General features: G+C 46.4%; 1 protein-coding gene across 1 annotated transcript in view; it reads left to right on the top strand.

Annotated features, from left to right (window-relative positions):
- Nucleotides 1-16,025, top strand: part of LOC119957820 (leucine-rich repeat and fibronectin type III domain-containing protein 1-like protein) — a 245,949-nt gene that overhangs the window by 202,465 nt on the left and 27,459 nt on the right. Inside the window, exons 4-5 of the mRNA XM_038785952.1 lie at nt 1,132-1,730; nt 11,104-11,220. Coding sequence (XP_038641880.1) covers nt 1,132-1,730; nt 11,104-11,171 — 667 coding nt within the window. The 3' untranslated portion in view covers nt 11,172-11,220. The remainder of the gene's footprint in view (nt 1-1,131; nt 1,731-11,103; nt 11,221-16,025) is intronic.

Below are 16,025 nucleotides of genomic sequence, written 5' to 3'. Positions count from 1 at the left end.
AGATTATCACCTCAATTGTTGACAATCAATTATTGACTTCTTTCCTTGTTGACAATCTCAACCAATTAATCTTTGATCTGATGGGACAGTGTTCTTCGAGATCATGGTTAATACATTTTGTACATGATGGGCGTATGTATTTTCTGACCCTCAGACCAATTGTCCCAATTAAAACCATCCCAGCAGCAAGCTTTTGTGATTTTTAAAATTAAAAAAAATATTTATTATCCCGCATTTGTCAGAGAGGTTTGAAAATGCTATATCTCGCACATGCGGTGCACACGATGATTCGAGACAGACGAAGAAAAATGCAGTACGTTTACAATGTATAATTGTTTCTGTCTGTCTTTCATGACATGTCTGTAGTTTCTTCGATGAGTTGATGCTTTTAGTTGAAGCGAAGGTCTTTTAAGCAGTGCATGCGTACCAAGCTGCGAGGCGTGTTGGGGATGAATTTCCAGGTCTTTGGTTCTCAGGTGAATTTGAAGTTGGAACAGGCTTGGGATTGGCCTTCTCCCACTTTCAAGCCACTGCTGTCTATTACCCTGGCTGCTCAGTTGCCCATGGCTAGTTTGATTTTTTTTCGATGGTCTTTTTGCCTCAGCGAGTTCTGCAAAAGCAGCAACAGCACAGCTTACTCACTCATATGACCTGTTACTCATCCAAAGTCTCTTTCCAAATAAGGAGGGTGGTCAGATCAATAAAAACCCAGTGTTGGTCAATTGTGACTTTACCATTTACCCAGTCTGAGTTTCTATGGGGGGCCATCATAATGCAAGGAGAGGTTTATGGGGAGCTATTTACACTTGGCTCATACACATTAAGTTTTGAGATGTCTTTTGTCTATGGTGAACCAGAAAGGCAAGCTGGTTGGAATGATGTCCTCCTTTTGTTGACGTTCAATCCTAATACAAAGGGATGTGTGAATTTCCAGGATGTCCATTTTTAATTAGGCATTTTTCTGGGTCTTTGATACTTCATAATATACTGGAACATAACAGTTTGATACCGTTTCTGTCATGCACCTTGGGGGTATTTTGTTATACAGATGCAGGTTGTTGTGAATGTGTTATTTGTGCACTTGAACATTGCATGGCCACATCTTCTAACACATATTAAATTGTCTTACAGAATGATTCCATCTTCTAGCAAAACGTTCCTTGTGAAAGACTTGGTTGCCGGTCGAGACTATGATCTGTGCGTCCTGGCTGTCTATGACGATGGGATCACCATGCTGACTGCTACCCGCGCTGTGGGTTGTGTGCAGTTCACCACAGAGAGGGAGTACACACAGTGCCGGTCCATGCAGACTCAGTTCCTTGGTGGGACCATGATCATCATCATCGGTGGGATCATTGTGGCCTCTGTTCTGGTCTTCATCATCATCCTCATGATCAGGTATAAGGTCTACAATAACACAGGAGAACACAAGACCAAGGTCAGTAATGTCTACTCACAGACCAATGGAAGCCAGAATGGAGCCATGCCACCTTCCACCTCAAAGCTGATGGAGTGCCGAGAGGAACATGTCCAAGAAATGTTGACGGAAATCCCCCAAGGAACCGTGGCCGTGGCTTTGACCACAGACATTGACAAATTCCCTGTCACTCAAAATCCGTCTTTTCCCCCAGACGATGTGGCCCCTCATAAACGAAGGAGAACTCGGACAGGCTCACAACTGCAGAAAGAAGCCCCCATCTCTTTGAAGGAGATTCGAGGGGGAGACCAAGGTAGCACAATGACAAAAAACCCAAGTTCTGAACTCTGAATGTGTGAAGGAGAGGTTCGATCTGTTCTGCCAGTTGTTGTGATCTTGCACAGCGCTGTCCACATGTTGCCTTTGAGCAGAAAACGTTGGAAAGATTCAGCAGCTCAGGCTGCATCTGCAGAGAGAGAAGCTGAGTTCATGTTTCAGCTTGACGAAGAGCCGGCAATCATGTTGTAATCTGGCGCCTTGCCTTGTAGCTGCTATCAAAGCTGACCTTGGGGGGGTGGGGGGGGGGGGGGGGGGTGGGGGGGGGGGGGGGGGGTGGGGGGTGGCGGGGGTGGCGGGGGTGGTGGGGAGTCAGGCCATTGATACAGGAGGATCCACAAGTAGTTCCTGGCATTTTCCCATTTTTATAGATATATATTTTTGATACTTTGAAGAATGGCGTTTGAAAATTGTCTTATGTTCCAGTGTAAAGTTTCTGTTGAAATACTAAGATATTTATAGAAGTGGTGGGTGCGATTTATTTCTTAATATATAGAGGCTTGGGGCATGAATAGTGGGGTGTTTCTCGATGCCAGTAGTGCCAAGAACGACCCCGCTATCAAACGGGACTCTGCTTTTTTAGCCTCGAACGGGAATGCCCCATCAAGGCCGCACTTCCCTCACTTCCTGGTCTGATGACGTCAGCCATATTTAATTGCCTCCCTGATCTCTCGCCCCCACCCCTCGGACTCCTGATCACGGCCTCCAGATCCTCCCAACGCACCGACTTACCACTTGGGGGTACTCGAGCCCCCCCCCTCACCCCACCATTTAAGGGCAGGGCAGCCTGTGGGCCTGATCCCAGGCACGAGCACCCTGGCAGTGCTCGGGTGGCCTTGTCAGGGTGTTTGACTGGCAGTGCCAACGTGCCTAGGTGGCGGCAGAAATGGCAGGGTACCACCCTACCCAGAGCCTGACCACCCAGACAGCGTCCGATGACTGGGAGACCCTCCTAGGTGCCTTGACACCTGGTCCACGTTTATGTGGAGTAGTGCTAAATGGCGCCATGTTGCAGTCTCCCAGGTGCGGGCGTGCGTTCCCGGGCCTCGGGAGAATCCGGCTCCAACAATTTTAAATAAGGCTAAAGGCTCACTTAAATATGTAAATCTGGATCTCACCCGGCGAGGAAGCGATTATGTTAGACCTCGCTATGCATTCCGAAGATTGCAAATCTTGTAAGAGGCTCTCGAGATTAATCGGCCTCGCCGTGTGACCTAGTCGGGCGTGATGATGCCAGTCGATTGCGCACAATGAGTGTGAGGCAGCGAGAGGGAGTTTCCCTTTAGCAGCACGGCAACACAGTGGTTAGCACTGTTGCTTCACAGCTCCAGGGTCCCAGGTTCGATTCCCGGCTTGGGTCACTGTCTGTGCGGAGTCTGCACGTTCTCCCCATGTGTGCGTGGGTTTCTTCCGGGTGCTCCGGTTTCCTCCCACAGTTCAAAGATTTGCAGGTTGGGTGGATTGGCCATGATAAATTGCCCTCAGTGTCCAAACAAAAACAGGTTAGGTGGGGTTACTGGGTTATGGAGAGAGGGTGGAGGTGTGGGCTTAATCTTTCCAAGACCCGGTGCAAACTCAATGGGCTGAATGGCCTCCTTCTGCACTGTAAATTCTATGAAAATAATTTATGTACGTAATAAAGTAAAGAATTGCAGTTGCTGCCAATCTGAAATACAGCCAGAAAATTTTGGAACACTCTGTCCCATCTCAGCTATTCATCCAGTTTTATGCCTCATGGGTTTTTTTTATTTCTTTCATTTCGCTTTTATCGTCTTATTTTAATTTTACTTCAACCATTTAACCACCTCCTGTTTGTCATTTCAACGTATTGCAAGATATTCTGCCACCTCCTGTGTAATGTGTGTGTATTAGCATGTGTCCATGTGTGTTCTGTTTGCGTGTGTGTGTGTGAGAGAGAGAGCGCATGTAAATGTCCCTGTTTTTATTTCCCGCATCTATTCTTTACTCTGGTGTAATATATTGTATCTCCTCTTCAGCTTCTTCCTGTTCTGACGGAGACTGTTCACCACCTTGCTCTCTGCACAGGAATACCTCCCCCTCCGCCTCCTCTGGAGGCAGCTGGGTCGTGGTATTGTTACTGGATCCGTGATCCAAAGACCCGAGGGTCATGCTCTGGCGAAATGACGGTGAAATTTGATTTCAGTAAAAATCTGGAATTAGCAGTCTAATGATGACCGCTTTTGATTTTCGTAAAAACCCATCTGGTTCACTAATGTCCTTTAGGGAAGGAAATCTGCCGTCCTTACCCGGTCTGGCCTACACGTGACTCCAGACCCATAGCAATGTTTTTTTTATTCGCTCACGGGACCTGGGTGTCGCAGGCTGGGCTAGCATTTATTGCCCATCCCGAATTGTCCTTTCGGGGGCAACTAAGAGTCAACCACATTCTGTGGGTCTGGAGTCACATGTAGGCCAGATGTGGCCGACTTTTAAATGCTCGCAAGTTCATACGTCACTCGAGGGAGTGGTACATTCGATGACGGCTGGCGAATTCAGCAAATGATTCTCTGCACTGAGGAGATCTGTGTCCATCTTCTGGGGTGCAGGTGGGGGGCGGGGGGCGGGGGGGGGGCGCGGGGGGGGGGGGCGCGGGGGGGGCGGGGCGCGGGGGGGGAGGGGGGGGGGGGACGGCACTTTGACACCCACTCAAAGTCTGTGATATTCAGTTTGAAAACATCCCGAACCAGGTTCACTCAGTTTAAACTCAAAGGAAACATTTTGAATGAGAAACGGGGAAAAAAGGGGGCTTGGATTGGTGAACAGAAGAGGGCAGACGACAGCGAAGATTAACACACTGGGGACCAACACTTCGAGGACCAGCTGGCAATCTTTAATCATTAGAGGGCAAGTTTTTAAAGTGTCAAATGGAACAATGCACAAACTGATAAATTGCCTCACATTACTGTTCAGATCACGGAGGGCCAGTTTTATTGCTGAATTGGGTAACCACAGTGATAAAACATAGCTTTAAAAATGAAAAGAATTAAGATTTAAAGCGTAACTCCTATCGTTTCTGTTTTCCTTAATTCACTTTTCCAATATTTTTCAGTTTAACTCTCATTACTTAAAACTTCACTCATATTTCCAGCTGCTGTTTGTTACGTAAGGGAAATTAAGCCTGTGATTGAAAACCAGCTCCAAAAGCCATTTTCTGCCCCTAATCAGGAAGATTAAAGTTTGATCAGGTTTCAGGGTTGTCAAGGCCCGTGATTTCTCTCGTAGGCCTCATTTCTTTCTTGGAATTACTTTAGTGGTTACAATTCACGTGGGAGATTTCAACATGTGGAAAGCCACATTTTAGTCACCCACATAAATCACTAGCGTTGAAAAGCTCTTCAGTCCACGGGCCCTGTGAATGAATCATGATTGTGTTTGTCAGACCCCGCAGCATTTGGTGTCAGCAAAGTGATTTGCATCGTGCACAGCAGCCCAAGTGGCTAACCTTTACACTGTCGGCAGACTCAAGGAAAGGTCCACATGCACGGAGTTAACGTCTCCAACTTTCAATTCAGGCACCCCAATGTCTACATTGTGCGGAAGGAGGACATTTGGCCCAGTGAACCTGGGCTGGACCTTTGATAAAGCTATGAGTCATCAAGTGTTGAGTGTAGTTTGGCGGGTCTTGTTAAGGTCTTCGGTAGTTTAGCAGTAAGTATTGATTAAATACTAACAGCTATATACCGAGGTATAGTAAAGGTTCAAGAGAGGAGCTTTCTCCATGCTTGCTTCTACACACAGCTCTTTCCAACGCTGTACTGCCCCTTAGCTGTGGGTCACATGTTCTCTTACATCATTGTTAGGGCACTTTACTCAGACCCATGTTAACCCATGTTCTTTTGCACTAATTAACTTCAATTAGAATCCTCTGCTTAGTGAACCCTTGGCTCCAGGAGTTTAGTTTATGAAAATGTCTCATCATTTCCTGCACCTCCATTAAATCTCCCTTTAACCCGCTATGCACCAAGGGAAACAATCGCAGATTCACCAGTCTCTCCATCTGATGATAGTCCCTCATTCCTGGTACCATTTGAATCAATCTCCTTTGCACCCTCCCCAAGATGTTAACAACCTTCCCCAGGTTTGACCCTCCAAGTTGGACACAATTCTCCAGTTAAGGCTGACCTAATGAGTTACAAAGGTTTGCCTTAACTTTACTTTAGCATTTCCTGCATTGACAAAGCCAATCCTGAATGTTTTATTTTAAATTGACCGATCACATTTTGCCGCTTATTTGCGAGATTTGCACAGACGAACCCAGTCCTCTCTATTACTGAACCCCCTTTAAAATTAATCAATTTAATTATATTTGCCAAAATTCTCTGCCTTGCGACACCAAAAACGTGAACCGCGATCGGGCGGAATCGGGCACCCGGCCAAAATCGATGTCTGCGCCCAGCGCCGATTCGGGTGTCATACTCCAGCCCATCATTGGTGCCGATAATGAGGTTTGCAGCCCGTGCTGGTAGCGATGACATGCAAAGCCGACATTTGTATGCATTTAAATGTGATTAGTGGGTTTAACACTTCATGCTCTGCCCTTGCGCGATGCTCCGCTCCACTCAGGCGCAGATCTCGTGGGCGTGAATCGCTGCAAGTATCTACAAGCGTGGATTGGGCGCCATGGCTGTGGAGGGTGAGCGAGAGACTAAGAAAATACTGAAAATCCGTTGAAAACTATTGGGCTTGCTGGCTGGCCAGGCTGAGGGCAGTAACGGGTAGTGATGGTGCCAAGTCCGTGGTCGGGATGTCCCCCTCGGGATTGGGGTGGACTGACTCAGACCCCCATTGCTGCCATCTGTGTTTTAAACCCACCCCCTTTGCTGCTACTTACAGGCTCCTGGCTGCTCACACTGCTGAGTGCTGCCTGTGTCCTTCGAATGCTCAGAGAGCCTCTGGACATCTGGGACCCCACCCAGGCCGCCTCTCTGGACACCCTCATACCCCAGCGGGATCATGAAGGGGAGAGTGGCCAATCTCAATCAGGAGCCCACCAGGTGTTGTCACTCCTCAGAAATGATGTGGAGATGGCTGCCCCACTGCAGAGGAGGCAGGGGGGTCAGCACAGCTCACCCCAGGCAGAGGACATCTGCACCGCAGCCTTTGGAACCCTCCCTGGTTCTCTGACCCTCTCGGGACAGAGGACCCCATCAGAAATACCCTCCGGATGACCAGCTGCCTCCTCCTGATGAGACTGGCAGCGCTGACTAGCTCTGCCATGACATGGCGGGCAGTGTTCAGGAGGCTGGGCTTGAGCCTCTGGCCCACCCTGGGGGAGAGTGGCCCTCCGCCCCTCAGTGGCATGGAGGCTGGACTTGTATCCACTGGAGTTCAGAAAAGTAGGAGGCAATTTGATTGACTATATTGACGTACCGACAGGGTATTGACAGGGTGAATGTGGAGAGGATGTTTCCTCTTGGGGGAGAATGTAGAACTCGGGGGTCACTGTGTAAAAATAAGGGGTTGCACATCTAAGGCAGAGATGACCACAGTTTTTTTTTCTCTCCGGGAGTCATGTGCCTCTGGAACTTTCTTCCTGAAAAGGCCGCGGAAACCGAGTCTTTGAATACTTTTAACGCCGAGGTGGATAGATTCTTGGTGAGCAAAGGGTTGGCAGGTTAGCGGGAGGAAGACAGGATGCAGATAGGAAATTATTATCAGATCAGCCATGATCTTATTAAATGATGGAGCAGGTTCAAGGGGCTGAATGGCCTCTTCCTGCTCCTTGTTCACAGAGAGAGCAGAAATCCTAATCCCCTGAGGAACACCACCGCATATTATCCTGGTCTGAAACACAATGTCTCTCTGCTTCCTGCCATTGAGCCAATTTTGCATCAAAACTGCGCCTTAGGGTCTACAGGCTTCAATCTTGCAAACAGGTGCATTCCGTGGCACTTGGTCAGGTAGCTTTCTGAAGTTGCATGCCGAACAGTTTGCGATGGAGGAGACGAGGCGATTGATCATGGAATTATTACGGAATGGCGGATTGAGCCAGGATTCCCGGCTCACTCTTCTGTGTGCTGGAGCTTGCATCAAGCATGTCAGCTGTGTTTCTCTGCTGAGTTTGTTGACCTGACCTCCAGTAATCGACCTAATTGGTGGGGCAGAACATTCAGCCAAAGCAGGTAATTGGCTCCCGCTGGGTATTGCGGGTACTGGAAATGTAAACACGAGGACTCCGGAGGTGGTCGGATTCGAACGTGAGCAGATACGACATTGCTCCACTCTGCTGCTTCGCTGACCCCACTTGTCATGCAGTCTCAAGCGTGAAGATTGGTCACTTGGGCGGGGGGGGGGGGGGGGGGGGGGGGGGGGGATGAGTTCAGAGAGCAAGTGGAGAGTCTCGGAGATGGGGAAAGAAGAGTCCCATTCGTTTTTTTGATAAACCCTGAGGAGCTGACCTAATTCTTTCTTTCGAAAGAAATTCACAAGTGCTGCTAAATATATTTGCTTAAAATGCTTTTTAAGTTGCCCTTTGGATCATTTGAATAGAACTGTGAATTGGAATGATTACGCCCTGAAGCTTCGGTGTAGAGTCAATCCACATGTCTGATAAAAAGGTGAGAACTATTTGGAATTAGACGTATTGAGCCTGGGAAATGTCCCTTTTGAGTTGAGCCATTCCCCTGATTCATTGGAAAGCTATTTCCAGAGGGGAGGGTTAAACAAGAGTTCAGGAATTGGTTCTTTCTGCAGTTTTGGGCAAGGGGGTCAGTCTGAAAATGTCTAAATGTAAAACAGAAACCTTCCCCAGATGTTCCTCCAGCCCATATCCAAGGATGCTGGAAGTTCTGTCAGGGATGTGTGAGCTTGTGAGGACACCACATACGAATGGAGTTTAACCCCAAAAAATTAATCTCCAGTCACCAACATCTCTCTGTGTCACACCAATCCTCCTTTCTGTTTTAATGTCACTGAAGTGGGTGGAAATTAAATTGGAAGTTTTTCAAAACGAAGTTGCGGCAATCCCCATTCTATGTTCCTGCAGAATGTTGGTGACCTATCCCTGCAATCCAACCAGGAACTCATCGCGTGCTTCCACTCACCTGTTGCTTCACATCGCCAGGTTCGATTCCCGGCTTGGGTCACTGTCTGTGCGGAGTCTGCACGTTCTCCCCGTGTCTGCGTGGGTTTCCTCCGGGTGCTCTGGTTTCTCCCACAAGTCCCAAAAGACGTGCGTGTTAGGTGAATTGGACATTCTGAATTCTCCCTCTGTGACCCGAACAGGCGCCGGAATGTGGCGACTAGGGGATTTTCACAGTAACTTCATTGCAGTGTTAATGTCAGCCTACTTGTGACAATAAAGATTATTATTAGGAATAGGAAGAGGCCATTTGGCTTCTCCAGTCTGTGCTCACCTTCAGTGAGATCATGGATAATCTAATAGCTCCCAAACCCCCAACATGTTTCTTTCATTCATTTTCCAACCCTATTGTCCCAGGATTGAAAGTGATGACTCCTCAATTCTACCCCACACCTGCAGGAATTTCCTTCAGTCCAACATATGCCACGTCTGGTCTGGGTGAGACGTGGTGATCTCACGTATCGCAGCTTCTCTGCCTCGCGTTGCGTCCAAACCTTTGCCGTCATTTAGTTATTTGGGTAAGAATGGTCTCATGATGCGGAGGGAATGACTCTTAAGAGTTAAGAATTAAAATGAATAACATTTTCAGTGAATTTGCATTGTCAGCAAACCCAATTTGGACCATGAGTTAATTTTTCACACTGCCCAGATTGCACTGTGTTGTCAGTAATCCCATCCTGTGAAGGCTCTTAGCCCCATCCCATATCCATTCCGGATCACATTCCATCCCTTCCCCCTTCTCCGTTCACACCTTGCTCAGGTATTTGTGGAGATTGTAGCTCGTTATTAATCTGATCGAGGTTGGAATACGATTGATGGTTGGGATCTGATGACTGACAATGTAACCCTGGCCCAGGAAGGGCTTGAACTCTATAGACAATGGAATTAAAAACAGAAACTGCTGAAAGTGCACAACAATAATTTGAATTTTTGTACCACATTTAACATTGTAAATTGGCCCAAGCTGCTTCACAGTTGATCAAAACCTTCGTCAAAGTGGTGGATATTAAGGAGAACTTTAAAAGAAAGAATAGACACGGGCTGGATTTCCCTGGAGGCCTGGAAACTCTGAGGAAGTGAAAATCAGCCAGGGTGGGGGGTTGGGAGGGTGGGGGTAGGGGGAACTGTCTGAAGGAGAGAATAGAGGTCAGTATTGGATTGGAGTCTGTCAGGGCCGCATGTAAAGGTCGATCTGTCTGTCCAGCATTTACAGTTAAAATACCCTGTTTTTATTCTTCTCAGATGGAAGTTAATTAAAAGTTCTGCCAACTCAGTCAGCTGGAACACAGAAATGATTTAAAATTCATCTAATTCTTGTCACCCTGGGCTGACATCTGCTCCTTGATACGAGCTGATATCTAAATTCGATCAGTAGGGGGCAAATTACATCCAATTTTCACATATACGATTCACACTGGATGAAAGTAAACAATCTCGGGTTTTATACAAGACTTTGATAAGTCTGCTGTCTGGACAGATCACTCACATGTTGTAATGCGACCTTATCCTTTTCTTCCACTTAAATGGTTTGTCTTTATCAAATAATAACCTTATGGGAAATTCACTTCAGTCTCCAGAAATTCTAAGTACAAATTTATTTTGGTTCTGCTCAGTAAGAGATTCAGAATGAGCAAGCTGTCTGATGTTGTCTTCCTGCCTCGAACCTACGCTCTCTTTTCTCAATTAGTCTCCTCACTCTGTCTGCGGTTGACCTTTCACAGTTGGGTCAAGATACCATCCCAAGTTCTGCAGAAACCTGTAAAGGTGGCACGTGCCATTTCTTTGCGATTCTGGAACATCTTTTCACTTCAGGTTACTGAAAACAATGGGGAAAATCCCTGGCGGAAATGTAATTCTCTGACCTTCCTACAATTTTGCCTGCTTGTGCTTCGTGACTGGCAGATCTCTGCCAACCCTGCAAACATCTTCAACCCAAAGATGCGCAGGTTAGGTGGATTTGCTTTGCTAAATTGCCCCTTAATGTCCAAAAAGGTTAGGTGGGGTTACCGGGTTACGGGGACAGGGTGGAGGTGTGGGCTTAAGTAGGGTGCCCTTTCCAAGGGCCGGTGCAGAGTCGATGGGCTGAATGGCCTCCTTCTGCACCTCAGTGAGAGTCACCGCTGAGGAGAGAAATCAGAGGGAGAAATAAATCCCGAGACAAGATTTCTCTTTTAAGCGTATTTCATTTCAGCTCATAGGGCAAGCACTAGCTTTTCATTCTCCCACTGAAAACTTTGATCTTTTGCAGAGCGACAGGCAATGCAGACCGGGGAAGATAAAAAGGAAGCAAATGAGAGGAATGATGTTAAACTTTGATGCCATCCACCTTCACTCCTGCAACCAATGCCATCAGAATTTCACTGAGGTAACACTGCTGATACTAAACTGACCAATGTGTGAGGAGGCAAGCTTAATGTCTTATTTGTGTCCAATTGTTTCTCCTTCTGATCAGCAGCCCCCCTCTCTAACAGCACTGTGGGTGTACCTACACCACGGGGACTGTGTTGTGTTATTTGAATGATGTAATACCTTGGACTTATTGTACAAGACACAATGCTCCAACCACTCACAGGATTGGGTAAACACACTGTGGGTTCACTTATTAAGACTAGGCACATGAGAACAATTGTTTATTTATGGTTTATTCATTATTGCGACGTGAGCTTCGCTGGGCTAGACCAGCATTTCTTGCCCATCTTTAATTGCCCTTTGGGAAGGTGGCGGTGAGCTGCATTCTTGGACTTCTGTGGTCCACGTGGTGCAGGTACACCAACAGTGCTGTTAGGAGGAAGATCCGGGATTTTCAACCGGCAACGGTGAAGGAACAATGGTGTAGAGCTTGAAGACATCGTAACTGTGTGTGTGTGTGTGTGTGTGTGTGTGAGTGTGTGAGAGTGTGTGTGTGTCTGAGTGAGTGTGTGTGTGTCTGTGTGTGTGAGTGTGTGTGTGTGTGTGTCGTGGGGGTGTGTGTGTGTGTCGTGGGTGTGTGTGTGTGTGTGTGTGTGTCGTGGGTGTGTGTGTGTGTGTGTCGTGGGTGTGTGTGTGTGTGTCTTGGGTGAAAATATTCACAAATAGACCTGAACGTGTGCATAAGAAACAATTTATTGTGCAGAGCTCTGGGAGAAAAGTGTTGGACACCAGTCCTGACAGCACCTTCTCATGAGCTATGGCTTAAAACTATGTTAATATACCCCTTTCAAAGCAGAATTAGGTAGTCTCATTTACATACAGCCAGTCAATTTTCTTAGTATTGCAGTTCATACCATATTCAGTTATCAATCCTTATTCTCTTAGTCTCTCAGTTCATGCCATATATAGCTTTCAATTCTTTTACACAGCAGTTTACATTTGTCCAATCCATGTTGCGCACGTGATTACATAAGGTCATAAGGTCATGAGTTGCCAATTCTAAGGTCATGAGTTGCCACTCCTGGATATGGTTGCAGCTGTTTAGACAGCTTAGAATAACAGCTCCTGAAGAAATGGAGAACCGGTCAGCATTGACCCATTGGTTTTGGAAGATACACCTGTTCGAGTCACTCTTTGTCCAAAGTTCACTGTCTCAGCAGAAAATAAGCAGGCATTAATTCATATCCCAGCATATTATCAAAGTCAGAAGTTAACACCAACAGTGTGCTCTGCTCAAAGCGAAAGTGTAACTGAGACTGGACCACATCACACATTTTGCTCCTGGTGATATCACACTGACATCTCTTGAAGGCATATTACAACATTCCCTTTTCTTTTCAAAGGCACATCCTCCCTTCCAAATAAAGAAAACTATTTATAATACATGTTCATGTTCATTATTAAAGTGTATCTAACTGGTGACTCTGTGAGTCTCTGAAGCGTGGGGGTAATCAGCTGGCTCACCCAGATCGTGTGATGCTGACCGTGGCTGGAGGTTTCTGCAATTGCTGACAGTGAGCTCTGGGATTCCCATTCCCGGATGTTGTTGCTGGTTTCATTTGGGATCTTGTCCTCGAAGCAACGGGACTGTCCGGTGATTGAGGGGCTGGAATGGATCAGATCCGTCCTCGGTTATGCCTCGTCGTCAGGCCTCCGTGTGCAATGACTTCACAGGACATTGATTCTGCCCAAATCCTTGTCATCTGGGCTGGTTGCCCCTGTACCTCCTGTGGGATCCTGGATGTGAACTTGTTGCTCCAACTGTACACCTGGCAGTTCTGTACCCTCATTTTAATTGTGTGCCTTCAACATCACCACTTACACTTTTAAAAGTTGCTCTCTAATTTCTGTGAGTATAGTGGGTAAGAGTTGGTAAATTGGTCTGCTAAATGTGAACTCTGCTGGTGACGGAACAGTTGCATTTAAAGGTTTTACTCAGGTGCGACATTGCAATTTGTTGATCTTGGTGAAATGTCCACATTTGAACATTAGGGCATTTGAGCATTCGCTGTGTGAATTATTTGTTCAGCTCGGCTGTTAGACCTGGGTTAATGAGGAGAGAAAGTAGTGTGATCAATAGTCTACTTTCCACACATATCTTGAAGTGGCTTACCAATAAATTGCAGCCCGTTATCTGTAATGATCTCCCCAGGCACACGAAATTAACTAAAATTCGCACATAGCGTGTGCGTGACAGTTATGTTTGATGCATTGTGCAATTGTCAAATAACGGGACCCTCAGTAAAGTAGTCAGTGATAATGAAGTTAGTGCTGTGAATATGAAACAGGTCAGACACAGTTTTAGGCTGAGGATGGGTAAGAACTTCACACCTTGACAAAGACTTCAATGTCATTGCTCAGACCCGGCCAATAGACCACCTCTCTTGTGAGTCTTCTTGTGCGATCTATTCCCATGTGTGACTGATGAAATTGTTGAAGAATATTGGGCTGTAAAGATGACCTGTCCACCTTTAAAAATGAGACCCCCGCAGATGCTTAGATGGCCTGACAAAGTCAAAATGGTCCCACATGTTCAAGGACGTGCTGAATTCAATCAGGCCGTCTTTCAATGACGGTTTTCCACAGTTGCTGTCCTGTGGAATCTTCTGCCATGTTTTCTTATAGCTGCCGGTATTTGCACTTTACAAAATGCACCAGATGAATTTGGGGAACATCATCAAGTTCAATGTCAATTAAGTCAACTTATTGATCCAAGCACATATCTTCCATTCTCGCTCGGTTAGACAATCTGCTAAGTGTATGGGATGTACCTAATCTCACAGCCGTAACCTTGAATTTTTATCGAGAGATGTTGCAATCATGGCAATGTTCTGGCCAATGGTTTTCACCAAATCATCGGCAGTGGTTTTTGGTACGTTTCTGCCACCAGTCTTTCATCAAATAGGTCGCCAAGAAATCGCATGATTGCAAACACTGAAGCTGATGTTTCTCACTCGATGTTGGAGCAATTGGATTGTGTTGCAGATGGAGGTTTTGAAGCAGGTTTTGAAGCAGCCAGTTTGCCTTTTTGCAGTATGCTTCCTCCCAGACCCTGCTGTGAGACATCTATCTCCAGGGTAGCTGTCTCCCTAGGATTGTGAAATTGCAAAGTCGATTAACTTGACAACAGCTGTTTCAGTGCTTCAGACAGATATGGTTGTCTTTGTGACCACAGGGAAAGGCACATTCTTTTTCAACAATTCCCAAGAGGGAAGATTTTGAATGAAGCTGGGAATGTTTCTGGACAAGAAATTAAAGAGACCTGGACAGCTTCGAATGCCATTCTTACCTTGCAGAGTTGGAATGGCTTTAACATCCTTTAGAACCTGACATTTTTCTGCTGCATGTTTTTTTTTTCAGTTAAGGGGCGATTTAGCGAGGCCACTCCACATACCCTGCACATCTTTGGGTTGTGAGGGCAAAACACGGGGAGAATGTGCAAACTCCACACGGACAGTAACCTGGGGCCGGGATCGAACCCGGGTCCTCAGCGCCATGAGGCAGCAGTGCTAACCACTGCGCCACCGTGCCACCCTGCTGCATGTTGATGTCACATTTTGGACTGTTAAACATCAATCCTTAATTATATGTGGCTTGTGTGAATAAATGCAGATTATGGTCATGTTATTGTTTTGCAGTAATGCAGTGACCTTGAAATAAATAAATAAATCTTGGTGAACAAATCGCTCAAAAGGAAGTCGTTCAAAACAGTATTATCCAAACAGGGATCTGACATGGAGTAAACTCTTGGGACTTCTCCATGGTTAGTACTGGCCGGTAACTATGTTCCTCATCGAGCTTCGGGAAGAATTTTGGATCTAACTTTCTAATGTGGTCATTTTGTGAAGGAAACGTGCGTTTGAATTGCCGCGGATCGAGGCGTACTCTCAGTGATCCATTTCTCTTCACGTTAAGTCATTGAGCTGCACCAATCTGTGGGCTCTGATACTCAACTGATGAGACCATCTGTCAACCTTTGATTTGCCTTGTATATGGATGCTGCACTTACGTCGTGGATCAACTGACGAACTTGCATTCTCCTGCAAGTGTAGCGTTGCACCTCCTTCCAAACGGCCAATTCTGGATATTCTATAAGTCAACAATTCTGTGTGCTATCTCTGCGTTTGTTACAGTACCCGCCCTTCCCTCTGCACCTGCTGGTGAAGAGGTCTATGGATTCTGTTGGCTGTTGGTGAAATGATAAGATCTCTAGTCGATGAATACGGAAGTTATACCTGATTCTGAAGTTGTTAATCCTGACGTGTTCAGCCTGTGTAGACCTTCATTCCCAATTTCCAGGTGAATATTTTGGGCTTGCTTGTCTGGTTCAGTCAGACTTGAATCGAGAAACTCCAGCTCCGTATGAGGTTTAAACATCCTGAATTCAGCCAGTGGGTCAGCTGCATTCTGATTCGCACTGCAGAATTCTGTGGATAGTCAGAGAACAAAGAACAATATCTCAGCGCTATGTCATCGAAGCCGCTCTGTCACAACGCTGCTTTTTTATCACCTTCTGATGCTGCGAGGTATTGCAATCCAACCAAAATGTCAAGGGTCATCTCACGCCACATAACATGATCTAACATACTGATCAACCCTCCTACATTCATGTCTAAGTCATTTATATAAACCACAAATAGCTAGGGCCCCAACACTGGACACAGGCTTCCAGTCAGAAAACACCCCTCGACCATCACCCTCTGCTTCCTGACACTCAGCCAATTCTGGATCCAATTTGCCCAGTTTCCTTGGTTCCCATGG

This window comes from Scyliorhinus canicula, chromosome 27 (genome assembly GCF_902713615.1).
Source record: "Scyliorhinus canicula chromosome 27, sScyCan1.1, whole genome shotgun sequence".
Taxonomy (NCBI): Eukaryota; Metazoa; Chordata; class Chondrichthyes; order Carcharhiniformes; family Scyliorhinidae; genus Scyliorhinus; species Scyliorhinus canicula.
Note: the sequence above shows the minus strand (reverse complement) of the source record. Positions and strands in the feature narration are given on the sequence as shown.